Source organism: Ambystoma mexicanum, chromosome 1p, assembly GCF_040938575.1.
Source record: "Ambystoma mexicanum isolate Mex_15411 chromosome 1p, UKY_AmexF1_1, whole genome shotgun sequence".
In the NCBI taxonomy this organism is placed as follows: Eukaryota; Metazoa; Chordata; class Amphibia; order Caudata; family Ambystomatidae; genus Ambystoma; species Ambystoma mexicanum.
The window spans coordinates 363,874,193-363,901,193 of NC_090921.1; the positions used below are offsets into that span (position 1 = coordinate 363,874,193).

Sequence of the window (27,001 nt, forward strand, 5' to 3'; positions counted from 1 at the left end):
TCAAGTGCAAACCCAGCCATAAAGGGTAGGGGTTGTGCACAGTCCGTAACTTGTGGGGTGTTGCCAGGGCTCAGTCCTGACACTTATTCTCGAGCTTACTTACACTTCTTGTCTTAGACTCACTTTAATTATGTAGTAGTGATAGTGCATCCATCAACCACAATGAGCAGGTACGAGCTTTATGCAACCCCAAGTGTTTCGACTCTTTGGGGAGCCGCTATGGGAGGTGGCACCAGTGGTGGGGAACTGCCCACACGCAGTGTCACAGCAGTGCTAGAAAATATTTCGGCCCTGGCACTCATTTTTTTTTTTAACAAATTAACCACTGCCAGTTCATGAACATCGCATCGTAGAGTGCATTCTAAGCAGGCCAAAACATACAGCATTGTCCCGATACAGTACGAGAACAAGGAGCTTGTTGGGGGCGGCAAATATCCCCGCTAGGGTCGGCTGTGAATCACAGGCACTTGTCAGTGCCCTAAATTAGGTGTGTGGGTCTGTATTTGTTCACTCGGTTTGGTGCAGGAACTGTATGTTCATGCACATTTTGATTTTCTTTCTGAACGGTTGGAGAGAGAGCGGGGTACAGTTTTGGTGTGGAGGGGGAGGGTGGGCTGTAAGGTTACAGTGGGTGTGTAAATCCAAGCTGCTTGCTTTCTGGTTTTCTTTGTGGCCTTTTTGGATTTCCCCAGTCAGGGCTTGCCTCCCGATAGCGTGAAGGCAGCGATAGCGCCAATTTGCTGACCCTTTCTTTTATTGTAATGGATAGCTTAGACGATAGCACAGTGAGAGTTGAGCTGAAGGTGTGAGCTCTCACACGGTGGGAGACATAGCACAGGTTTTTACGAGGAGCAAGCTGTGGCTGCATGACATTTCCTTCAGCGGGACCACCAAGGTGCCCGACAGTCCAGCAAGAAGTGTTACTCCTCTCGCAGGGGACAGGACCAGAATATTTGGATAGTAGTAGATAGAGATGGATCCTCGGAGGAGGCTCTGCTCATCCCAGGCTTTTTGGAATTTCTTTCTCACACAGCCTTCGGAAAAAAAGGCAAGAGGCCTCGAAGAAGTCTAGCAATTTGGTGCTGCAAGCGAGGGTTGCAGAAAAGCAACGAAGGGCTAGATCTGAAAGCCAGGAATGGACCAGGCATGCGTGTGGAGAACAAACTCAGATTCATGGGATTTTGAGACGGACGGCAGAGGACATGCAAGTTTCTATAAGCCTCAAACAGGATTCTAACAGATACACGTCGATGGCCTGCAACACGGAGGTGCAGCTGCGTGCAAGCAGCTTCCTGTTAGATGAAGGGTGCATGGTTGGCAAGTACCACCACCAGGGGTTATAGAGTGTCTCCGTGGTTAAAACAACTCATTTGGTTGTTTTACTTTTGGTCGACTCATTTGGAGCAACCTTGGTCGACCTCCCATTTATGGGTGGGAAGTGGTTTCCCACCATAGCCCCCCCACTCCCGCCCCTAAAATATAGTAAACTCGATCAAAATTAGTCAATGAAAGGTTAAAGGACACAAATTGGGTAGTTTGAACCTTGACATACCATGTCGTCTCAAGATCATCGGTCAGAGGTTGGGGTTCTGGGGAATGCAGCACATTGCAGAGAAAAGTGGGGAAGCAAGATCTCCCTCTAAATGAGTTGCTCTAGATAGGAGAGAAATAATAAGACCTACCTCCCGACTATGCTGCTGATTTGCCAAAGGTTTGCCAGAAAATGAACATTTCTAAAAATGTGACGAGGAGAATCTGGGGATCTGGTCATCCAACATTGTCAAAGAGAACAAGCAGGCATAGTTCTCCTCTGTGATTACATGAGCATTGCCCTGTGAGTTTGCTGTTTTTCAGAACAAGTGAAAGACCAACTGACTGAGCTGAGAACAAGTGGTAGGGATCGACCTATGCTTGAAATTTGTAACAATCTATTGGGAGAGCACCCTTAACATGGGGAGTTCCTCTCTACCCCCAATCCCCAAATAAGGTGCCACACAACATCTGTTATTTTGATTCAGGCTAGCTCCATCTAGGACTCATATAGAGCCACATAAATACCATTCACCTGTGCCACCAATGAGCCAAGAACCAGGCCAGGGTACAGGAAGAATATATACTTATTAAATAGGTTCAATTAATATTTGCACTAAATGACTATACACGCTATGTGGCACAAAACAAAGCTTAAATACAAAAACGAAATCCTTTTTGAGATGTTACTGTTGAATTTTGCTTTTGGGTCTCATGTACATTGAACACAGGCCAAATAAACAGTTCAAGCATCTTGTCCCACAAACCCCTTTATGTCAAAACCAAACAGTACCTTGGAACATTACCAGATCATGAGCATTAGCGTTCCTTGATGAGGTTTAGATTGAAATCAAATGCAACATTTTCTGTTTGCAAAGCAAGTTCTCACATGCAGCGCTTTATATATATATATATATATATATATATATATATATATACACACTTTCCCTGCGGACTTGAAAATGCAAGTAGTTTTGAAATCACAATAGACTTTTGATAATAAGTTGGACTGATAGAACCCACATTGGACTGATAGAACCCTTCTCCCTTCTTCACCCCAATGCAATATAGAATCTGTCTTCCATCAGGGTCACTTTCTCACTCTCAGGAAAGAGTGTGTATTTTTCAGTTAGGAATTACACTTGGTTACACTTAGCAAGGCACTTCGACCTGGCACCAAAAACCCAGACTTCCATTAAATTCAGCATCCTTCTGCTTAAAGGCCAGGTCTGGGGAGTGGTGACAGGAATTTCGTTTTTAGACAAGCACAACCCCTCCCCTTTGGGGTTGACGAGGGGAATAGGTGCACCCAATTACTTTAAGTGGCAACTTGAATTAGAACTAGGAAAGAGGGCAGAGGTTTCAAATTCCCCCGTACTTCGACCGCGTCAATAACTATATGGAAGGTAATTAAATTATTATTCATTAAAATATGCTAAGGGTCTACTCAGTTTGTCCCCCCACCACTATTAAAGGCAAGATACTAACCCAAGAAGATCCCCCCCATACTTGGTTCCGCTTATATTGGAAATCTGTTTTTGGTGCTCAGGAACGTCGCCAGGGCTTCTCTGACAGAAGCAGGACAGGGACAACAGAATCCACCATCAGTCAGGCTCAATCCCTCTATTCAGCCCCGGTCTCCTCTCCTAGTGTGGGTCCCAGCCAGCTTCAGTGTTTCCCAATTGCGGTTTCCAGGGCAAAGTTAACCCTGCAGCAATGTTTGGTCCTTCCATCCAGATGATATTTAGGCAGTTTTCCTCAGTATTCAGCCAGATGGTTTTTAGGAAAATCTCCAGGATTCGCCCACAATGTTTTAGGCAAATTTCTTTTTACCAGTGGGTGAGGCCTTTTTACCCTCTAAGCCACACCTCTGAAATATTAAAATTAGAAGGTGCCAGTTTATTGGTTCTGACTTTTCATTAGACATTTATTCCCTTTTCCTCCTCCAGGGTCCAACCCCTCTCTTCCGATATCGGGATTTCTGAAGTTGAATTGATGGGAAAGAGGAACATACCTACTGAAGTGTTCATTTTACACTTTAAATGTTTCACCTTGGAATTCACTACATGACAACTTTTTTCATTTTACAAACAGCATATTATATATATATATATACATATACACACACACACATACATACACATACACTTTTGACACATCAACATGGCCGACAGCTTTTGTATGCTAACAGTGTTCATTTCCAATGTAATTAACACAGAGAAAATACTACACCGCTCTAGCCAATGTTACCATAGAGACTATGTGTATGCTTAAAGATCGGACTCGCATTGTGTGTTGAATTTTATGTGATCAAGCAACAAGCTGTTGCAAAATGCATAATTGTTGGCTTCTCATGTCCCTGCTGAGGGATCCATAATAAAGAATTGTATTTCACCACGAGGATTGTCTTGCTGCAACTTTGCGCAATAAAACAGAGGAGTATATATATATATATATATATATATAGATGAGAGAGAGAGAGAGAGAGAGAGATTCAGCTAATCGTGGCAGACTTATTAAAGTTACCCCCGTCTCAGCAGGATGTTGCATGACCGACTAGCAGTTTTACGCACTTTACTCATAATTAATAAAAAGTTCTTGTCACCAAACTTTACACCCAGTTACATGATACCCGATGTAACAACCTGCCCAACTTTCAGTTTTGTGACATTTTCAGAGGAGCTAGAAATACATTTTGAATTGTGATAGGTTTCCAAAAGCTGGATTTTGATACAAATTTAATCACCATAACAGGCTCACAATAAGCTTTAAAATGGTACTCGTCCCATTTCTGTAAGTATCAAGGTTCAACTGTTAAATGGGCAAAACATAATTCCTAATATAAACCTATGGCCACATACTTGCATATAGATTATTCTGAGCAACAACAGCCTACTAGGTTTCATTGCTTGTTCAAGGTTTCACTTCTCTTGAGACATATGCTCCAGGCTCCAATGCCTCATGGTTGGTTTAAACCTGGAGTAAAATCATTAGACTTTCTTCGCCCAAGGCAAACTGTCATTTTATTGCTTATCTTGGAGAACAGGCACCCTTAAATCTCTTGCCGGTCACCAGAGTATCCTGAATAGAAACGTACTCCTTCTCAGGAAATAGAAACTTACAATTGTGCCACTAGCATCAGACACTTCTATTGGTCAAGGTTACTTTTCCTTGGGCACATTATTTTTTTAATGCTACATCTGAAATAAAATACTGCATTTTCAATCTGTTGCATTTACTTTTCATGTGAGGCCTTTTAATAGCTCTCATCATGACATTAATGTCTACTTCACTTTATGATCTTTATTTGAACGGTTTAGGACAGGGGGGGGTTCACTGTAAAACAAATCCTTTCCATCCAAACTGTAGAATGCCCACATTTTCAAGGCATCATTTGTCAGCAAGGTTGACAGTGGTGAAAAATAGGCCTCACGAGTTATGACAAGACATTGAAAGTCCTCTTGAATAAGTGTCCTCTTTATTTGCACACAGAATTTTTAATGTGACATTTGAAAATTAAAGCTAAGTTTTTGCCTATCAGCTCACAATGTGCCTTTTCCATGATAAAAAGATATTTCTCCACATTTTGGCCGAGCATGGCCTTTCGGTTCATCGGATCCCGGGGCTGTCATTAAACCACACAAATTGTGTTTTTATGGTTCTTGCAAGTATTTTGCTCAGAATGGCAGATGGGTGAGGAGAGGCAGTTTGAGAACTTGTCTACGCCGTTTGGCTTTCTTCAGAAGAAAAATAATTGCAGCAGTTTTCAATGAGGAGGAAGATGTCCATGCGGTGAGCTGCAAATTGACCATGTTTAAGTCACTGCTGAGGGCTTTGGGAGAGCAGGTCTTGATACAGGACCGACTGATGTCCCCGTTAGTTGTGGCTTTCAGTGACTGGATGATGTTACAAGGTAATCCAAAATTATTGGGGGACATTCAACTGGATTGTTCTTGAGGCTGATGTGTCAGTCGGTGTTGGTATTATCAACAGAGTAGAAATGAAACATCAGCGGAAGTATGTACTGAATCTGGGGAACGTGGAGGTACAGTGCATGGTCATAGCAGACAATTGTCTCATAGAAAGTGTTGCTCACTGTTAGCATGGGACTTAAACTTTTCTGTCAACCCTGGTACTGGAAGCGAGTGCACAGCAGTCGTAAAGTACTACTGCTAGGAGCTACCTCTGGTTCAGTGCCTGGTTACTAAGCCTGCAAAGGCTATCTGAAGCTCTGCCACTTGCTTGCTCACCTTTAGTAGCTGGCGGTAAGTAATTAAAATTGTAAATGAGGGATGTGTGAGATCACACCTGATGAAGCAGAACATTGTTTTTACAGTCAAAACTATTTTTAGAAAAGCATTAACTTTTTACTTGTACAATAGAAAATACAGACCCCAAAAAAGGGTCGATAACAAAAATGGGAAAGCACAAAGTTAATATTATTAAACACAGTAATTGCTTTCTTTTGGCAGAGAGATTGTTTTCTTGTATACACAAACCTCTTGGTACGCTTTGGGGATTTCTGGGGCAGGAAGCTTGGAGTTGGTGGATACCAGAAGAAGGAGACCACGCCAATGCTGAAACTAGTAATGTTTGGCGTTTGGAGCATTGCATTTTTTCTGATGCTCATCTACAGTTCCTTTAGTGGCATTTTCATTTGCAGCTGCAGTGGGCATACAGTTTGTAGAATAAAGCAACAGTGAATCTCTCAACCCAGCAGAGACAGTGATTCCAGATTCTTCTAGAGCTGAAGTGGCAGCAGCTGGATAGCCTCTGTGTAGATGCAAAGGTTTACAGGCATATCTGAGGTTGGAGGCTGCAATGTACTGGTGCTTTACCACATGGAACATTGGATACTTTAAGTGGAGTTCTCAAACCGGGGCATGTGGACACAACAAGGAGGGTCACTCCCCAGAACAAGTCCAGAGAACTCCTACTAGTGCCCTTCTAGTGCTTTATGTTGGTCTATGCCTAACAAGAGCATCTGGTTGCAATCCAGAGTTGCCCCCCCTGAACGCTCAAAGGTGATTGAGTGCGTTGGGTGGGGTGGGAGGTGGGGGAGAAGAGTAGCTAATTCTTTCAGGCGCAGGAATCGCCAGATGTTAACAATGAACATTGGGGTTGTTGTTGCTGACCTGGTACAGGGCTACAACATGGATTGGCTTTTCATTCTCCCTTGAGGAGTATCAGCCTCTACTAGGCCAGACACCGACTCAGGTTAAGTTGTGGTGACCAGCCATTGCTCATGGCAGCAGGTTGTTGCTTTCAGTGCACTGCCACTTCTTTGGTTTGCAAACACAGGGTGATGTGTGCTACAGAAAGTCAGTGGGCCTGGCCCTAGGCTATGGCAGGAAATTGGGCACTCAGGCAGCCCCACAATAGAAGGTAGTTGTCCAGAGTTCCTGGTTGATCAGCTGTCAGGGGCTAAACATTTCAATTTACAAGCTACTAGCCAGGCATAACAAGTCACTCGCCACCTAAGTTCTCCAGGTAATTATAATTGTTCTTTTACAAACGGGCTTAATACCAGTGACCTGTGTTGCGCTTGGTTGTCTTTCTTCCAAGACAAACGCATTGCCCCTGACCTGTCCTCCCCCTCACAATGCTGCACACTATTTCTTACTCACCAAGAGTCCATTATCACCAGCCGGTGCCTAGCGGAGTGTGCACATTTTGAGGCGTGCTCCTGTGATGCTCAATGTAGTTGATGCATAGCCTGCAGTAATCATGGAGAGACTGGTGCTGCGTCAGCCTTCCCAGCCCTAATTACACACATGCATTTACTTGGGTACAAGCCATTGAGAACTTTGTGGGCCAAACACACAACAGCTTCCGGAAATGATGGACATATATGTGAAAAGATCCAGGGAAGCTAGACGCGGAAAGAACTCCATATGTGATTACGCCTGACTTCCAGGTGAAGACCCGACATGTTGGCACCTTCTCATGCCTTCTTTGAAGAAAACAATGTATGGGCATTGGTGCTACCTCACGTTTTTGGGGGCAGGTGAGTGGCTAAAGGAATCATCCCCAGGGTTCTTGCCTGGGAAATGGGAGACTTTTAGGTAACCATGCTCCGTAGATGCCTGGCGATTCTTGGCTGTACATTAAAACTGACACTCCGTGACATCTGTGGAGACCAGAGTTTGCATGATCAGAGTAGAACATTGATAAATCAGGAAGAGGAAAAGAAATAGGAAAACTACAGGGTGTTGCCAGATACTCACAGCGTGGGGCTTTCAATTTCACACTGTACTCTCGTGTTCAGGTCCAAGAGGCATGTGCCCTTAGTAATCTTACATTTGTATTGGGTGCATGTGGCATTGAGAGCACCAACATCTCCTTCGGTCTGGACTGTGCGCCAAAGTTTTCTGCAAGTTAGTGAATTTTACTATTATTGGTGAGGGTGGCTTGACATGTGACAAGAATTCAGAGGAAGGACTTTAATTCGTTTTTATTGGATACCGCTTTAGTTGCCCTTTGGAGGAGGAGTTGTTTCAGCGAGATGTCATAGGAAAGCAAGGCAGTCGGACCAGTCCAGGTGTGTGGGGTCTAGTCAGGTTAGAGGGGCGCAGGTGCAGAGGACTAGTTCTATGTTTTGCTCTTGGGGTGATTGAGGGCCATAGAATGTGAGGCGACTTCTAAAGAGGAATGCAGACTTTGTAAGGCTTCTCAACTATTTAGATCAAGACAAAGCATCAGTTCAAGAGAGGTAGATCAGAGCAGATGACCGAGCTCATAAAGTATCTCGGACACGAAGCCGACTGTATGTCACCCCTATAATACTGGACTGCAAAAGAGGGCTTTGTATGAATATTGAGATTTGGGAGTCTTACTACAAACTAAAATTAAAGCCTTTTATTAAGCTTTCCATTACTGATTTTTTTTGTATGCACTAGACCCATAAATCAGCCCCCTGTGTGCAACATTTCAGGTGTATTGACATTTATTGGATTTCACATATGTTGCTCTTTGTGCTCCTAAATCCCTGCAGTCTGAATTAGAAAAGTCGGGGTGATCTTCATCTTCTGCGTGATCTTGAAGGACTCACTGAGCTAAAAGTGCTTCAGTGTAAGATTCTAATTTATTTCTTCCAGCAGCACAGGGTGCCAGAGGAAAGACACCAAGTCCATCACCTATTCCTCGTTAGGTACATATTTAAATCTTTGGAGGATTGGAGTATCTATTCCAGGCAGGACTCCAAGGTCTTCTTATGATAGGCAGAGAAGTTTCCCACTAGAGACCGTAAGGGACTTGCACAACCTTTATTGAAGTGAGTCACGGGATTAAATGCAATCAATTGACTGCATGAAGGGCGCATGTAAGATGCCTTTAAAAAGACTTTTGATCTTCAAACGTTTTGACACCTCAAATTAAGTAGAGGGGTGACTTTCACCACATTACATTTATTGCAGAGCCAACATTTGATTCCTGTGAGGCGACACAAACAGTTACTATTCTCCAGTTTTTGGGATAACTAAATAAAAAGAAAGGAAACAACTAATATAGTATACTGCTATACTGTGCGATATGCGTGAGAAGCAAAGGTTGGGCAATAGGAACTTTACAGCTTATCAGCTGGAGGCCTGGGTGGTACATGAGGGAGCTTAATGTAAAACAAGATATGGAGAAGAGATGGGTCCCACTGGGAATAAGGAGTGCTCCATCTCATGATGGGTGTGGGTGTGTCTTCTTGAGTGAAGTCCCAGAAACGTGGCATGCCCTGTTCCCTGACGTAGGATGCACATTTTCATATTGCCTGTCCAGGCTTATTTTAAGAGCCTAGACAAAGGGACGTAACTCCATAATTGCTCTCTTTGGAACACATCTCCCCACTAGTTAAACATCTGAATAACGATTTACTCCCAGAAACATCCCAGGAACTCTCCACCATACTCATGGAAACCCTCGATGACATTACCAACTGTCTAGCCCCGGAGAAAGTGAAAAAACACAAGCTTGTCACCCCTGATAAATCCTGGTTTACCCCAGCGCTACGCACTCTAAAAGTGGCTATGCGTAAATTGTATTTTAAATGGAAAATTAATTATTCTGATGACTTTCGTGTGGCCTACAAAGAGGCAGCGAGATTGTATAAAGTGGCCATCCTAGATGTAAAGAAGAATTTCTTTAACAATAGGATTACGGAAGCACGATCAGAGGCCAAGGAATTGTTTAAAATTCTCAAGGAGCAGGAATCGACGCCTGCCCTCGAGGTCAATGAAGTCATAAAAGACAAAAAATGGTGCCAGGCTATCCAGGATGCCATGCCTCAAAACTACAGGGAATCAAAGCCAATATCAGCCTAAAAAAGGCAAATGCCCGAAATTAAGGTAACACCCCAGAACCTCAGGAGCACATTAGAAGCCCAGTTATTCCTGAATTCTCCTTCTCAGCAATCACGCTGGAAGAGCTGACGGAGTTGGTCAAACACCTGAAAACAATTAGTTGCAGGGGTGATCCCTTCTCAGCCATTATAATTAAAGCATGTCCCCCTTTTTTGCTGGAAGCCATCCTGCAATTTGTTAATGCCTCCTTTAAAGAGAGTGCCGTACCAGACGAACTGAAATGCTCCTGGGTCACTCCATTGCTCAAAAAACCAGGCCTCGCCAAAGATGGCCCCTTGAACTATAGGCCTATTACCAACTCGGCCTTCTTGATGAAGATTCTAGACCGAGTTGCCTATATACAAATAGCTAAACATATAGAAAGCTACCCAATTCTTAACTGTCGGCAATCAGGCTTCAGAGCGGGTCATAGCACTGAAACGGCCCTCCTGGAACTAAAATCCAGGCTGCTTTCCAACATAGACAAGGGAGTATCCACCATGCTCATGCTGCTGGACCTTTCAGCCGCGTTCGACCTGGTTGACCACACGTTGTTGGTCACCAGGCTCGAAGAAGTGCCAGCTTTTTCCACCAAAGCCTCTCGGTGGGTGGCTTCTTTTCTCAAAAACAGGGTCAGTTGTGTATGCTCAGACCTAGCTTAAGCAGATACAATCCCGATTCAGTATGGAGTCCCACAAGGAGCAGGTCTTTCGCCCTGTTTTTATAATATCTTTACCGTCCCCTTCTTCTCTATGTTGATGCATGAAAATATCGGGTTCACTAATTTCGCAGATGATACCCAATGTATCATTCCCCTCACGGGAGACCACACACAAGATGAAGATCGTATAAACAAAGTCTACACCTGCATCGAGAATTACAAAATGGACTGGCGCTTAACAGAACTAAAACAGAGCTCATGGTTGTGGGATCCCCTAATCGGATTTTAAAACTTGACCCCAGGTATAGCAAAATTCAGCTGGGCGAAGTAAAACTAGACACACTTAAAAAAGTTACGTCGCTAGGGGTGATTCTTGATCAATACCTCTCTATGAATGCTCATGTGGGAAGTGTTGTATCTTGGGCAGCCTACTACCTTAAACTCTATACTCACCTCAGACCTATGATTTCTCAGGCCAACGCCGAAACACTGGCGAGAGCCATAGTAGGCACAAAAATGGATTACTGCTGCAGTCTGCTGACTGGTATCAGCAAAAGGGAGATTCATTGACTGCAAGTTATCCAAAATGGTGCTGTGAGGGTGGTCACAGGCCTATCCAGGCGGGACCATGTTACACCAGCAAGAAGAGGTCTACACTGGCTACATGTAGAGGCTAGAATCCAGTATCGCCTTATGCTCCTAACATTCAAGAGCCTTCTGGGCATTATGCCCCGTTACATCAACAAACTCATTCTGCTTAAGTGTTCTCAGGTCTCAGGATACTAATATGCTCTTAATTCCTAAAAGCAAATCTTTGAAAGTGGAAAGGGGTGCATTTGCCACAGCAGCCCCTATTGCCTGGAATCGCCCCTCGAGGCTTTCAAAAGAAAGTTAAAAACATGGCTCTTTGAATAAAGCCCAGTTGAATCCTCGGTTCTCTCCCCCTGCTCTTTCTGCGCGTATATGTTTCTTGTTGTCTAGTCTCGTCCGCGCCATCATGCCCACGGGTTCATTACTTTATTGCATTTGTACTGCGCAGCAAAGTAAAGTAAAGTAAAGATCCATTTATTTTCCATTTGCCTTGGTAATGTTCTTAAATACCTTGATAAATCTATCGCCACCCTACAGTTAAGGTGATAGCCGTGAGTCATAGGAAATCCGAAAATTCTGTTGACTTGTTTGAGGACTACGAGTACTGATAAGAGGAAGAGACAGGGAATAACTATTTCAAGGAAGTTCCAACAACCGCCTCCCCTTATAAAAGGTATAACAGATCAGGAATTGACACAAGGAAGGAGTGAAGTAATACAGATTACGAAGGCTGGTAAGCAGCTGCTGCGGTCTAATTGCTGGAAGTGGTTTCATTTTACTCAAAAGAAAAGACGGACTCCTGGAAGAGTGAGATACTGGAAGGGCTACAAGTTTGCAGACGGAGAGAACTGGACTACCCAGTTAGGACGCTTATTTCCCCCAGAGGTTGTTCCCAACAGGTCTGCCGAGGCTGGACCACTCAGAGGGCCAGAGAAATTGGACTCTGAAAAAGCATCCGAAGAGGAACGTATGGCTTTCTGGAGGTACGCCGCCCACCCGATCTCCCGAACGGCAAAGTAGCCCTAGAAACTGAGAAGGCTTGGGCAGTGAGAAATGCTGGATTCCAGGAGACCCGACATTGGAGGTATTAACCCAGTGAAACAAAGGAGAACCAGATAATAGCTGGTACCTGACTGCAGTGGAGGCCGCAGATGGTTGGTGGGACTAGCTGCTCCGAGAGAGATGCTGCCAGAACGGGAGAAAGACTGAAGGCTGAAACCAGCATAAGACTGCCTCAGTGAGGATGCCAAACCACAGGCAGAAGCTCCATGGAGAGACTGCCATCCCTGGAAAACCCAGGAACATGCGGGACCCTTGAAAGAGGTATGGACCCATACGAACAACTAAGAAGGAGCAGGGGGAGGCAGACAAGTTTCCCTCTTCCCAGCATAGGGAGTGGGCAAGAATGATTACTACACGCCGTCAGAGAACATTAAAGAATTGGGAACCCAAAGACAAAAAGGTGGAAAACCCTTCCTTCAGTGGGAACTGTGAATGGAATAAACCATAGAACGAAAGTGGTGAAGACCAGAAGTATACAAGAAAGGCAGATACACGTTATAAACATGATGGTATGAGAACGCATATGGGGCAAACTCTGGTTGATCAAGGTACAAAGAGACATTAAGCCAAACAGACTTGATACAAACTATTAGAAAAAAAATCTATTTCAGATGTCTGAACAAGAAGCCCTGGTAGGAAAATATACCAGGCAAATACAGGAAGCCATGGCAGGAGAGTATACCAGTCAATTTCAAGTGTATGAATCAGAAGTCCTAACAGGAGAGTACACCGGGCAAAATCAATTGTGTGCATCAAAAGTCCTGGCAGGGGAGTATACCAAGCAATTTGTGTTGAACGAGAGAGAAGGAATAAACTCACCAGAACAGAGATAGGTCTCCCAGAAGAAAAACCAAGATTATAAAAATCAGACCGATTTGTGAATAGATCTTATAATTGGCCAGGAGAGAATCTAAAGAACTGTTGTGTATAACACCTCAAGGAGTAAAGAAGAATCAAGCCAATGTTAAAGACATTTTCCCTTTCACCTTACAGTTATTGTTTAGTGTGAGGGTCAGAATAGAACTTTGGACACAAGACAGTTTATGTTTGGACATTCTGACACAGACGAATCCTTCGTTTTTGGTTTAGGTAGGGAAATTCCTCTTAGGACAGTGTCCGGCATCCTCTCGACCCCTTTTATTTTAAATAAAAGTCTTTAACAACAATCATGGCTGATTTGTGTCTGAGTTCATTCCTGACTCCTCACACTTACAAGGTGGATATGGCATATATTTTTCAAACAAAAAAGTTCAATACAACCCCCGCACCCAGATGAGCCATTTTTTAAGAATTAGTTTAAAAAATGAAAATGTTCTTAAGAAAGCCAGAATAAATGCTGTTTGCGGCCTATTCCCATTTATTTTCCCATAGAGAAAATGTTCAAATTTGGTAAAGCCGAAGCACAATAACTGCTGGGCGGATATGGACCAAATAAGCAACAACTTGGTATCGAAGCGTTGACTTAGTTTCCAGGACAGGTTTGGGGTTATTCCGTCCAGGAGTTTTCAAAATATTCGACGGGGAAGGAGGTCCCAAATAATAGCTATATCTCCCATGGTGCTTGGCAGCACAGAGACTGTTCATAAATGAAAATCTGCCATTCATTTTTGTTGCTCAATGCAAGCGATTACCGCAATAATACCTGTGGAATGTGAAAACGAAAAATGCTCAAAAAGGTATTTGGAGGAGGAAAAGGGATGAAATTGCATTCGGCTAGAGGTGGGGAGGCAGAAAGAGGATACCATGGGAAATTGGAGAGTTGCGCGTGTGGTCTTGGAAGCCAGTTAAAGTTCAAATGTTTTGGGAATATCAGAGGCATCTCGGGAGATTCCTTCTGCTACAACAGAAGACGCGCTCAGAGACGAAAATGCATCGCAAGAACCAAAGACTGAAAGACAGTAATGACAGAGGGCTAGGGAGGGGAAAAGAAGCCGAGGGGAGTGAGGGGAGCCATGGAAAATGGAGTGGGCATTTGGAAAGTGCCTGTGAGGGCAGGGAATCGTTTTTGATTTTCACGCGTTTTTGCATTATCGGGAGAATCCTCCGGTAATGGAGGGACAACAAAAAGAGAAATGTTACACATAGTGGTCTCTGAAGAACCTATTGGTGCAATATTTACAGTGGCCAAGTCGAAGTTGAAATGTAACAACTCTGCTTTGTTACGTACCACATATGTATTGTGGGGTTTAAATTCAGCCCCAGAATTATATTAACAGAGAAGCAAAGCAAGGCCACTACTGCGAGATTAAAGCTGGCTGATGGCCCACTGGTACACTTACTTTCCAAAATGAGGCCTAGTGAATGTGGGCCTCACTCAACATTACCAAAATGGGAAGGCACCTACGTGAAGAAAAGTGACTTAGAACTTAATACTACTGAATGTGCCCAATGGATTCCAAAAGGCATGTGTTGCTGCATATGCTGACTTCATGTAAAATGGGAAAAGGCAGATTTTGACTGAGAAAAACAAACAGCATTGCGCAAGTTATACAAAATACAATATGGTCGGTGAAAAATCATCTATACTCAATGGGTTTTGAGATCACGGTAGAGCAGATCCAGTTAAATGCAAGTGGCAGTGCTAATTTAGAACAGCTGAGTAAGGAAAGAGATAGCATCTCCTTTGCACAACAAGGCACACTCTCACAAGAGCATATGGAGTGCCGTTGTAGTTGTGCGGCAGCTAAAAATTAACTAGATATAATGCCAAATGATTGTGACATCTCTGTGCTTAGCTGGAATTCTAGGGGATTTAACCACATGTTAAATAATAACGAAAATTCCTTAGACAATTTTGACATACTTATGTTGCAAGAGACGTGGCTCACTTCTTTTCCTATTTGGGATAATTAGGACATCTTTCTGAACCCTGCTAAAAAAAGTAGCTTAGGGAGGCCTAGATCAGGCCTGTTAATTGCCATTAGATCGGACCCAGGAATAAAATCTGAGGAATGGGCAACACCACATATGTATATGCAATTGGTAAAGGTCCATATTCAAACAACCACATGTGCTGTGATTAATGTGTACTGAAACCCGGTGGGACTATCTGATAGTTGTTTTTTGAAAGATCTAAATGAAATAATGACTCTTAAATGAAATTACTCTTGATGCAATGGTCCCCCTTGTATTTATTGCAGGAGACCTTAATTTAGATTGTGTCAATAGTAAAACGATAACTGGTGAGAATAGACGGGCAAAGTGGGCCCATTTTACACAATCACATAGTATGCACAGGGTTAATGGAGCATTTCAATTGGATATTCCCCCATCCTACTTGGAGTAGGGGTTCGAGTGTTACCACAATAGACTATATGTATGCTAATGATGCTCTTTTTCATAGAATATCAGAATTTTGTATTGTGGAAACTAATGCAAGTGATCATGATAAGTTTACAACAAAATGGTCTATAAATAGTAATAATATCTCTAGCAAAAGTTTTCATCAACAAGGTTTCCTCACTTTGAATTCAGGGCATAATAGGCTATGATGGTCTGAAGAGTCGCTAGGTCACTTCAATAAATACTTGACTACAGAATTTAAAAAAATAAAATAAAAAAAAAAAGAGTAGGGGATAGCTCATATGATATTGTGTACAGTGACATGATGCAACTTTTCCATAGTGACTCTTCAAAGTTATCGAACTATACAAACCAACATCCTAAGTTACATGTTTATAATCATGACGTGAGAAGGAGAAAATCTCTGTATAGACTACAAAAACGTGAAGCATTAAAACAAATATCTATCAGAGCAATTTTATTAGCAAATATTAGGACTAAATATATGAACTGGTTGCAGTCCAGACGAGCCGAGTTATAGCAAAGGGATGCAGTGAAAACGTTAAGTGTGTTGCAGACCAAAAACATTGCTAAAACCTGGACTATTCTCAATCAAGTTTTACACAGTTCGCAAGTGATAGCCCAAGCAAATGGAGTTACGGAACAAAACTGGATTAATAATTTTTCAGAACTTTATTCTGTTCCAGATGGAGCCAAAAGCCTTGAAAGTCTCGAAACATCCAAAAGGTTTTTTATTACGTTTGATTTGGAAGATATACAATATTATATAAAAAAGGCTAGCCATTCTAGGGCATGTGGCCCTGATGGACTATCTAATCAAACTTTAAAAAGGCACTCTGAATTGTGGGCAAATATATTCTTTAATATATGTACATCTATAAATAACACTCAGTCATTACCCCCGACGTGGAAACATTCTATCATGGATCCAATTTATAAAAAGGGTGATCCGCAGTCTCCAAGTAGCTATAGGCCGATAGCTCTATTGGATGCTCCTAGGAAAATCTTTGAGATTTTTGCTGAGAGAAATCAATGAGTGGACTCTATGAGTTAATCTTAGAGATCCATTCCAATCAGGCGTTGTGGCTGGTCTGGGCACAATTCCAAATATAATCACGCTGAATATGATCAGATCAGAATATGCTTCTCGGAATCAATTGCTGTATTTAGCATTTGTAGATTTCCGAGTTGCTTTTGACTCCATTGATCGCTTATTACACTATAAAAAATTGTCTGCCTATAATTGTCCAAACTCTTTGCCTGCTTTGATCATGTTACTGCATACTAACACATCTATGCAAGATAGATTGACTCTTGCAGGACATCTTTCTACAGCGTTCCCCACTCAGCGTGGTCTTAAACAGGGCTGTATCCTGGCATCCACCATATTCAACATGTTTATATTTGACATGGAAACATCATTCGAACAGGTCCTTAGTGATCCTCCAAAGTTAGGCCTACAGAATGTCTGCTATTTATTATATGCAGACGATATTGTTCTCCTGTCTCAGACACCTGTTGTCCTACAAAAATTGGTGAATCAACGTGATCTCTATGTGAAACAAATTATTTGGTAATTAACATACACAAATAGTGATTTGCAAGCCTAATGGCAGAGCCAAACAGAGGTCTTTGAAATGAAAATTGCAAAATGTAGAACTCTTAAAAGTCCCACAGTATAAGTATCTAGGAGTTACCATATCTGATACCATGTCCAGCGAGGTATACGAACAAGAGTTGAAATGTAAATTACATTTTCTAATTTCACAAGCCAAACTACCCATACGGAAATATGGAAAATGTTCATATTGTATTGTTTTATCAGCAAAAAGTGATTCCCATTTTAACCTATGGTTCAGAAGCCATAATTCCAAAATATTGCAATTGGTGGGATAAATTAGAATCCAGTCAGTTTCTGGAAACAAACTCTTGGACTACCAAATTACACTCCCATACCCATAATATGGTTTGAATTAGGATTGTTGTCACTATTTTCACAAATAGTGTGGAAAATGGTGGCCTTGTTAAGAAAGTTGCTTATGGGACTCACTACATCTAATCTTTTGGGAGTAATGGCACAACAATTACTCACCAGAAACCATACATTTTCGAAAAGCTGGTGTAAATATACGTTTAATGAATTAGCAGATGCGTCGGTTAATTTGGAGCTACTTTTATAAAATCCGGCACGCTCCAAAATAAAAATCTACCAACATGACTGGATTACTAATCGCAGTAGTTGTTTGCTTTATAAAGATTTTGATGATCAGTTATTTGGTCACAAAAAATATATCAGATGATGGACGATTATTTGGTCAAATGTCCATCTCCATATATACGTAAACAATATCTACGGCTTAGGTTGAATCTATGGCCTACTCAGGATGTGATGGCGAGACGAAAGCAAATCCCTAAGGAGCATAACTATTGTCGTTTTTGCCTAGATAGATTGCAAAGAGAAACACTTGAACATTGGATAGTGACCTGACCTAAGCTAAATTGCCAGCGGGAAAACATTTTTAAGAATTTAATATTGTCCAATGGATGCAAATGAAATATGGAAGTGTATATTTTCCAGCTCAAAACCGGCTGTTAAAATTGCAATAGTTCAGTACTTGGATACAATATTTCTAAAGCTTTAATTTGAAAAATGAGTTTGGTAGGAATTTTAATGAGGAAGTAACGATATGGATTTATGGATTTATATAATGAACATATGCATATGCATTGCTAGTATGTGATAATGTAATTTAAATTATTGATTGTGAATTTTTATGTATTATATTTGAAAGGTTGATTATATAAAGTAACCAAATAATAAAAAACAGCATCAAGATTCATGAGACTGACATTCTGTGCATTTGGAAAATAAAAAATGAATAGTGACATATCTAAATGCAAAGCCAAGTGACATATTTAATTTAACACAAACAAAAACACTTACTTTCCAACACACAAACTGACATTTAAATGGAAAGGCCTACTTGATTTTAAAATGGACACCCGCATTCCATGTTAAACTGTGGCTCATGTGTGGACAATTCGGAGTAAACACTCATGTCTTTTCAACCGTTAGATTAAGGAAATATATGTGCACATGGAAAGAAGGCCCAAATGCAATGTTAAAAATAAAATGTATGACATGTAAAACACATCATTTCATTTAAAAAGACACTGCTTTCAGCTTGCAAATGTGATTTTAATTTGCTTTTGCAGCACCCCATTGAACTGCTGGACAGTGCGTCTGGATCTTTTACCCCAGAGACCTTTGGGGCGATGCATACCAAGAATGCAGGTCTGTTTCAGCAAAATGCTAAGAAATACAATTTGAGATCAAATACATGGAAGGGGTCAGAAAAGGAAATACTGGCTTGACCTTTCAGACTACTTTTACAATCCCAATAAAATGTGCCTCAGCTTCAAAACAGGCCTAATAGCCTCAATCGCTGAGCTAGAATAACATGGAGCCAAGCAGATGTCCATGTCATGTGATTTTAGAGAATCAAAACTTCCTGGGTTTTCTGAAATGTGATACTGAAGACATCTATATTAATGTATTGCCCTGGAATAACATGGAACTCGATTCCCTTGTTGAAAAAGAGAATTGTGTGTCCCATTAGGCTCATCCGGGACTCATATTAAATAAGATCGACATCATGCAATGTGTGTAATGTGAGCTAGAGATAAACATGGGATTGCGACAGTTCTATAAATGACAGAAATCCAAAACTTGGTGAGCTGATAGAAAGTAAAATTAATGTGTGTTTTGTGAAGTTTGATGTTCATAACTATTTGGATGCTCTGATAGAAGTTGTAGGGGTGCGAAGCAATGTGGGCATAAGTGGAGGCAGGCCCGGCCTTGGGGGGGGCGGGCCGGGCGACCGCCTGGGGCGCCACGCCCCCCAGAGCACCATTAGCCCCCGCCAAGCCAGCTCGGGGGAAGTCTTTCAAGGGTTCCCCCGAGCTGGCATAGTGGCAGAAAGCGGCAGAGCTCATCTAATAACAAAAGGGTGCTGATGTGCCCTATGCAAATCATTACCTCCTCGTCGGAGCGAGGTTTAATAAAAAAATAATCATCATTTTTTTTAAAAGTGGCACTTCCTGGCCCCGCCCGCTTTTGACCAGGGGCGCGCAGGGGAAGGGGGGGTGCCAATTCGCCCTGGGCACTGCGGCCCCTTAGGCCGGCCCTGAGTGGAGGGTGGTCCTTCGTGGTTAAGGAGGTGAAGCATTAGTGCAGATCTTAACTAGTGGCTAGTAGTAGCGGGGGTTTTAAAACAAAGAGGAAGGGAGCTTCAGTGGCGCGGGGCAAGTAGAGAGAAACAAAAGGAGCTGAAGCTAAATAAAGCACAGGGTGATCGGGTAAAGACGAGACTAAAGAGTACACTAGAGCAGAGGGTGCAGAGAGAAGCAGGAGCTAGTGTTAGCCAAGTATGTGGGACAAGCTCATGCACAGGTTAGAAAACAAGCAATAGAAGTTTAAAGAGGGCCCCGTTTTTCGCAGAAAGCCATGCAGCCTGAAGGCGGTGCCCGGAGGGGAGAAGAAAATGGGAAGACTATAGAGGGTCAGTGTGACAAAGCTGAGTGCTTTGTAAAGTTGGGCGAAGGAGTAGAAGGGGGCGTAAATAAAAATCTTGCACAGTGGTTCAGGCAGTTGAGTACTGTACAAGGGTTTGGTAGAGTTAGAAGTATAAGAAGTGGATGATTTCTCCTGATATTGAGAGGGTTAATCTTGGCCCCAATTGAGACAGGAGCAATAAAGGGGTGAAGCTTAAGGTCATTATAAAAAGGGCACCACGTTTGCGTGCCTTGAGGTGCAGTAATTTGCATTAAAATTAGATGGTTGAACATAGGAGATGGGGTAGTGGAGGCAGAAGGTTAGATTCATTCTATCCTGGAGGAGTTAAGCATATGGCAATTAAGTGCCATTCAGTGATAGGTCAAAAAGAGAAAGGCAGATAAGCAGGGAGAGGGGTTTGGAGTTAAGGTAGGGAAGAAGATCTGGGTGTCAAAGAGGTAGAAAGACAACCGGAAGGAGAAGATCAGTAGTCTAGGAGAGGAGGTATAGAGGGTGACATGACTTAGACTTTGTGGACACCTCGGGAAGGGATGGTGGACCATGTGGCAGAGTTCCAAGAGACTAAGACGAACTAGTTAGTATGGTCTGAGGAAACCCAGACAAGGGCCATGTCCTAAATTCTAAAGTCAGTAAATGGACCAAGAAGAGAAGAGTGATCCACCTTACCAAAGGCAGCTAAAAGGTCCTATAGAATTAAGATAAAGGATAGGTTACAGCGGTGAGCACAGGTCACAAAGTTAGATGTGTCAATGAGGGATGATTAAGTTGAAGGCCAACTGGGAACAGGTAGGAGGTGTTCCTATTAAAAGTGGAGGCATTTGATGATTTTGGAATAGGAATAGGGGAGCTACAGGCCGATAGTTGGTGTCAGCTTCGGGCTTCATTAAGAATGGTGTACAGTTGCTGGCTTGAAGCAGGCAGGAAAGATTCCTAGGGAGAGCAAGAAGTTAAATAGGTAAGGAGAGATGTGCTGATGGGAGATGTCGGCTCCTTGAACATCTGTGGCAAAACTGGTCAGTTGGGGAGAGGCAGGATTGGCATGCCTTCGGATAGGTTGTATGTAATTCAACAGAATAGGTTATCGAGTTTTGATGATTTATTTAAGTGCATATGGTTGAATGTCAATCATTTACACTTATCAGACCAACATAGTACATTATCAGGAAAAAAACAAACCGTACGATAATGTTTTCTTTTATTTAAAAAAAAAAAATTACAAATAAAAAAATCGAACAAGATAAGAGAATACATATAAAATTACAAGTGATTCAAAATTTGACCAAGTAAATCTACTTTGTTTCACACATCGTGTCTGAATTAGTAATTTCTTGCTATATTGTGTTAATTAAAATTCTCAGATTAAAAGTATTGAATACATGGCTTAATTTTAAAAAAAAAGACTATATCACAACACATTACAATTCAAATACTTTTTAAAAAAAATAAATCTCATATGACACTAATTTGGAGCGCCAAAGGAAGCTCGGGTATCAAATGAAAGAACTTTATGGTCTAATAGTACAATGGTCCTAAGCCATACATGATACACAGCGGCCACCGCCACATATGAACCCGCTGCAAAAATCATACTCCAAAATTGATCAGATTCACGTGTGACAAAATTCACCTAAGTTTTAGCGTAACAAGCTCCTAACAGGGATCAAAGTAACAAGATATGGAGTACTGTTTCAATGTGTTGTCCACACAGCCGACAAAAGTGTTCAACGGGATTCCCTGCCAAGCACCTCGATTGGCATGGAGAGCAGAGGCGTTGCTAGGGGTGGGCTAAGGGGGCTATTGCCCCTGGTCTTTTGGTTGTAGCCCCGGATTGAATATCAGGAGCTACAACCAAAAGACTACAGCTAGCCCGCAGTCCCGACAGTTCCAACATTAGCATAGCCCTGGGTCTTTTCCAGACCTAGCAACACCCCTGATGGAAAGGCAGGATACCAGAACACAAATACATAACAAAAAAGATTAGGGCAGGCAGTCGCCACTTTATTAGATATTGCTGCCGGCTCGGACTAAAGCCCCCCTGATGGGTATACTGTATGTATTTACGCCTTTTCTCATGGGAAGCCAGGGTAAGCACATGTTCATGGTCCCGACTCAGGCAGGGAAGTTTGTTTAAAAACAGCGGCACATCCTTTTCTGTGCTACATGATAAAGAGATATGGGATTTGAAAGTAGTGGTTTTGATACAGTTACTGCACGCTAGTGACCACTCAGTATTTTAAGAACATTAGAAGTTCTGGTCCTGCAGCGAGGGGCTCAAAGCTATAAGCCCTCCCACTGGGGTTTTAAATATAATAAGCGAATAAAATAAGAATTGGGATGAATACTCGCACTCTGGATACAAATATTAAGGCTAATTGTTGTATATTGAACTGGTTTCTGCAAGGCACATTCGATAAGTGTATACGATGTACTGAAAAACTCAAGTTAGGCTAAAATAGCCAAGTTTATTCCGGGTAATGTACAGCCGACACGTGTTTCGACCACCTGGTCATTCTCAAGGCCAATTGCTGACTTGCAAGCTTCTGTTACCTGAGGGACTAATTTGTCCTATGAAAAATATTTTTCTGTCTCTTTCAATCAATTCGGTTCCGTACGAAGCAATCATTTCCAATTGCACTGTGTCACTTTGTCCGAGTTACTGGTGTAATATATTTACATAGCAAACTCGCTCTTAAATCCGAAAACAGCTATAGTACAATCTACAATATTCCATGATATCTGTGATCAGTGCAAGCGCTCCAAATACCAGGAATAGATCCCAAAAACCACAAAAAAGCGTACTACAGCTGTTTTCGGATTTAAGAGCGAGTATGCTATTTATACAAAATGGACAATGGGTTAAAGGAGCATTTCTGGTAGCTCCTGGTTCCCCTGCAGGGGCTCCTGCCTACATGGGGATGCATGACACCCAAGAGCTGGTATTAGCTCCCGCTCATCAAATCTCAATTTCAAACCCTGCAGAGGCAGGTGGATAGACAATTTTAGAGAGGTGTATGGTCCCCGGTGTAGACTACTGTCGATACATCAAGCAGCACGCACTTTAGTAGATAACGATGGAAGTATTCCTCACAGAAGAAGCTTTTGAGTATTCAAGTAGGTCATGGGCACCCACGAGTTTGACCTATATGTCTATTGTCTCGGGAGGATTGCTCAGGGGCAACGTGCTCGCCTTGGAAGCAAGACAACACAGTGCAACACCGGTTCGATCCTCGGGTCCGAGCTTAGAAACCTCTGGGTATTAAGCGCGTTATAAATAACATATCCTATCATATTAAGAAACAATTAAAAAAAAGATACTCCTCGGGTACTATTTGAGCGTAAGGATATTTTTCTTTATTAGATAATATATATATGGGTTTCGTTTCCTTCAGTGAATCCAACCGGGACATAGTGAATGCAATGCATATCTTCCATACCCAACAGTTCCCTTTAGTTTCCTTTCAATCATAACTGCCCCCACCACATCTAGCCTCACCACGCACCAAGTGCCACCACATGTAGCCTCACCACGTACCGAAGGTCAACATGATCAGCATTTCCGCAGGTACCCGATATCCTCACATCGGATTGCAAGCCTGCAAACGTCATTGAATATACATGAGCACAGAGAGTATCACGAAGACTCTCACTGCTGGCTTGTAGCATATGAACTCTAGGTGCATTCCACTCATGCTGTTCTCCTTTATAGAACTCGCCCCATCTCTCAAGACAGCCATACACCTAAATTACCTCTTAGAGCCTGCAGGGATGCGGGGATGCACTAAGCACGCTAGGAGCACCACATGTCAGATAAGGTCTGTACAACTGCTACTGAAAGATAGCTTTACCTTCCAACGTCACTGGCGCAGGGAGGTTAGAATCTGAAACTACGTCACATTGGGTTTATATTTCTGTGGTAGAACCTGAAGATGGTAACATTTCTCAATCCCTGCAAGTCACCATGTTCACAACAGATTGTCCCTCTCGCAAGTTTGTCCGAAAAAATTACTTCTCTGATCTGAAATTACCCTCAGTTAATGCATTTTAGTTAACGTCTAAAAGAGATTTTCCTCTGTTGAGGGAACATATTTGTGCGTTCGGTGTGTCCCATACAAAAGACATACAACAACACTGATGGAGAGAACAGGTTTTTCTGTCAGAAAGCGAAAAGGTGCAAAGAACCAGTCGGCCTGGTTACATTCTTTTGTTTGTTCGGGGTGGTACAGACTCTTGTTTGAAGAAAATGAGCTCTCTCTCTCTCTCTCTCACACACACACACACTATAACTAATTTTCATTCTTCACATGACAGAACATAAGCCCGCCGCACAAACCGAGCAGCTAGAAAGCTGCATAGCAGCAAACGGGCACCACACATCCCTGGACTGCGCACTTTGGCAAGCTCCGAGCTCGCCACACTTCAGAAGTTATACCCTAAGGTAACCACAGATCTTTGTGAATGTGCATTAAAGGATGAAAAAAAAACCTTCAGAAATAAATTCCTCCAAAAAACACTCTCGAGTTCAGACGTTTTAACGCTACAGGGTCGGCGTTTGCACGGAGCTAACCTTGAATGGACCCATTGAGGTCAGAGGCACCGCATCACCTCACGACAAAAATCGCGCCAGACACCAGCAGCAGCCTCCCCTGGGCCCCGTCCCAGAGCCCTGCGCAAGGGTTTACAACGGGGCCCAAAAGTGCTCTTCCGCCGGCAGCTTATTTCTCGCGGGCATTAATCAGGTCACGGTGACTTCATCCAGCGCGTGAAAGTCGCACACGTCCCCGCAGACCCAACTGCATTAGCTTTTTTTACATTCAAGACTCAAGAGCAGTGCGCACCCTCCCACAAACGTATGTTAGGACATTTATTGGGTGAATATGGTAACGCGTGGCGATAAATAGAGGGGCTCTGGTCTAAAAGGTCATCTAGAAATGTTGCCCGAAGCAGGTGGCTCCAAAAATCGAGCACCCGCCTGCTCTGCCAGAGCCCACCGGGCTGGGGTGAATGCCCCAGGTTCCCGGCGTGCACGCCGGCCTCCGGATGTACCGTCATGAAGTGGAATAGCTGCAGGCTGGGGGCACGTGCGATCAGGACGCACGAGCGCAACACACACAAAAACGCAGACTGCTGCATAGAATTTAAATCATTAGGCGTTCCGGGTTGCAATAGCAGGGAAGAGATATACCAGCCTCCACCCTCAGAATGCACGCAAAGTGCTGAACACATCAATGCAGTACCTGCTTTTCAACCCCCCGCCACCCCCCCCCCAAAAAAATTATACAAGGCCTGCACAACCCCACGAGGCGAGTAACCGTCGCAACCCAAGCTCGCGTCACACAACAACTGTCCAAGGTCTCATGCGCTATGCCTTTGCTGTGCCATCCCCAGGCATCTGCATTGCCAAGCAGCCCACAATACATTGCCCTCTAGAAGTGGCCTCAGAAACCCCGCACCGGCCATATAACTCCCATAATGCACAGTCCCTCTGCATTGCCCCAGCACATGTGTGCTGTCCCCTGCATTACATTGCCCTGACACTGGCTTTACATGCTCGGGCCCTTGCGCTGATTCAGATCACCCTGTATTGCCCCCAAGACTCCTGGCATTTCCAAACTGCCCCGCCACTGGCTCTCAAGATGCCTTGCAAGGCCCTTAGGGGGACACCCCCTAGCCCCGCACCCTCTCCCGATACCCCTCCATCCCCAAAAACCCTGCATGAGATCCCAGGCACCCTTCACGTGTCCCCGAGCCACCACGCGTTGGGGCCACCTCCCCCATGCCACAGGGTACCTGCATGGATCCACAGGCGCGTGGCATGGACACTAACCCTTTGAATTACCTCCCACCCTCTACCTGTCGACCAGGGGCCACGCATGGACTCCTCGTCCACTGCATTGTCCCGGCTGAATTTGTCTCAAGTCACCATATCATACGCACCCCTCCTCCCCTCCCCAAACTCCGCAGTCCTTGTGCATTTCCCCCAGACGTCCTTTCTCGACCCAGCACCAGACAACCTCCATTGACACAGATGGGTTCCACTAGCAAACGATATTGTCCACCTTGCCCCTCTATTTAACCTAGACCCTCCCTCCCCCACCGCCCACATTCCCCCCCGAAGCACATACATTGCCCACGGGGCACCTGCAGGGATCTCAGTACAGTACCCTTGGATTAACATGTGAGTGCATTCACCCATCCATCCCCGACCCCGTGCAATGCCACCACCCTCGTCCCCACATAAAACAGAACCCTTGTGTTGACCCCTTCTAAAGCCCACTACATCACCCTGAACCGGGGTTATCTCTAAATGCCCTTTAATTACCCCCATAGTACAGCCCCCGTATCCAATGCACTCACTGCTCGTCATCTGTTCTGCCCCGCGCACCAACCCAAGCACATCCTATCCTCGGCTGTCATATCCCCCTCTTCGGGTACCAGGTATGTATTGTTGCTCTCAATAGTCCGTCTGCTTTTTACACACCCAACCCCACCATGTCCCACGCTCCTCCGTTGCTACCCCGGAACCAAGCATCCCAAACTCACCCAGCACCCCAGCCTCCGGTTCACCCCGGGGGTCCCCGGGCTCAGCTTTCCCGGGCATGCTGCGGCTGCTCTCCCGAGCTCCGGGGAGGGACACGCCGCTCCGCCCTGTGCAGCCTGGCTCGGAGAGGAGGGACAAAGGCAGTGTGCGGGTCGGGAGGGCTCCACATACACACTATAGCACCCTCTGACAGCTGCAGCTCTGTGGCTCTTCGGCATAACCGCTGCGCGGGAGGGAAGAAAACAGGTATAGGCGAAGGGTGGGCGCAGAACACACATTATACTCTATGCAGAAAGAGCCGATTGTGTGGTTCACTCTCACTATCTTCGTAAATCAATCAACGGTCATGGGACATCACACGCGCTCGGAAAATTGGTTTCATGGTTCTTCTTCACTGTGACTGCATATGAGTA

At 43.7% G+C, this 27,001-nt stretch overlaps 1 protein-coding gene across 1 annotated transcript in view; it reads right to left on the bottom strand.

The window, feature by feature from the left end:
- The window catches only part of ANO8 (anoctamin 8), a 525,215-nt gene extending 498,446 nt beyond the window's left edge, over positions 1 to 26,769 (bottom strand). The window contains exon 1 of the mRNA XM_069648985.1: positions 26,591 to 26,769. Coding sequence (XP_069505086.1) covers positions 26,591 to 26,648 — 58 coding nt within the window. The 5' untranslated portion in view covers positions 26,649 to 26,769. The remainder of the gene's footprint in view (positions 1 to 26,590) is intronic.
- Positions 26,770 to 27,001: the final 232 nt, after the last annotated feature.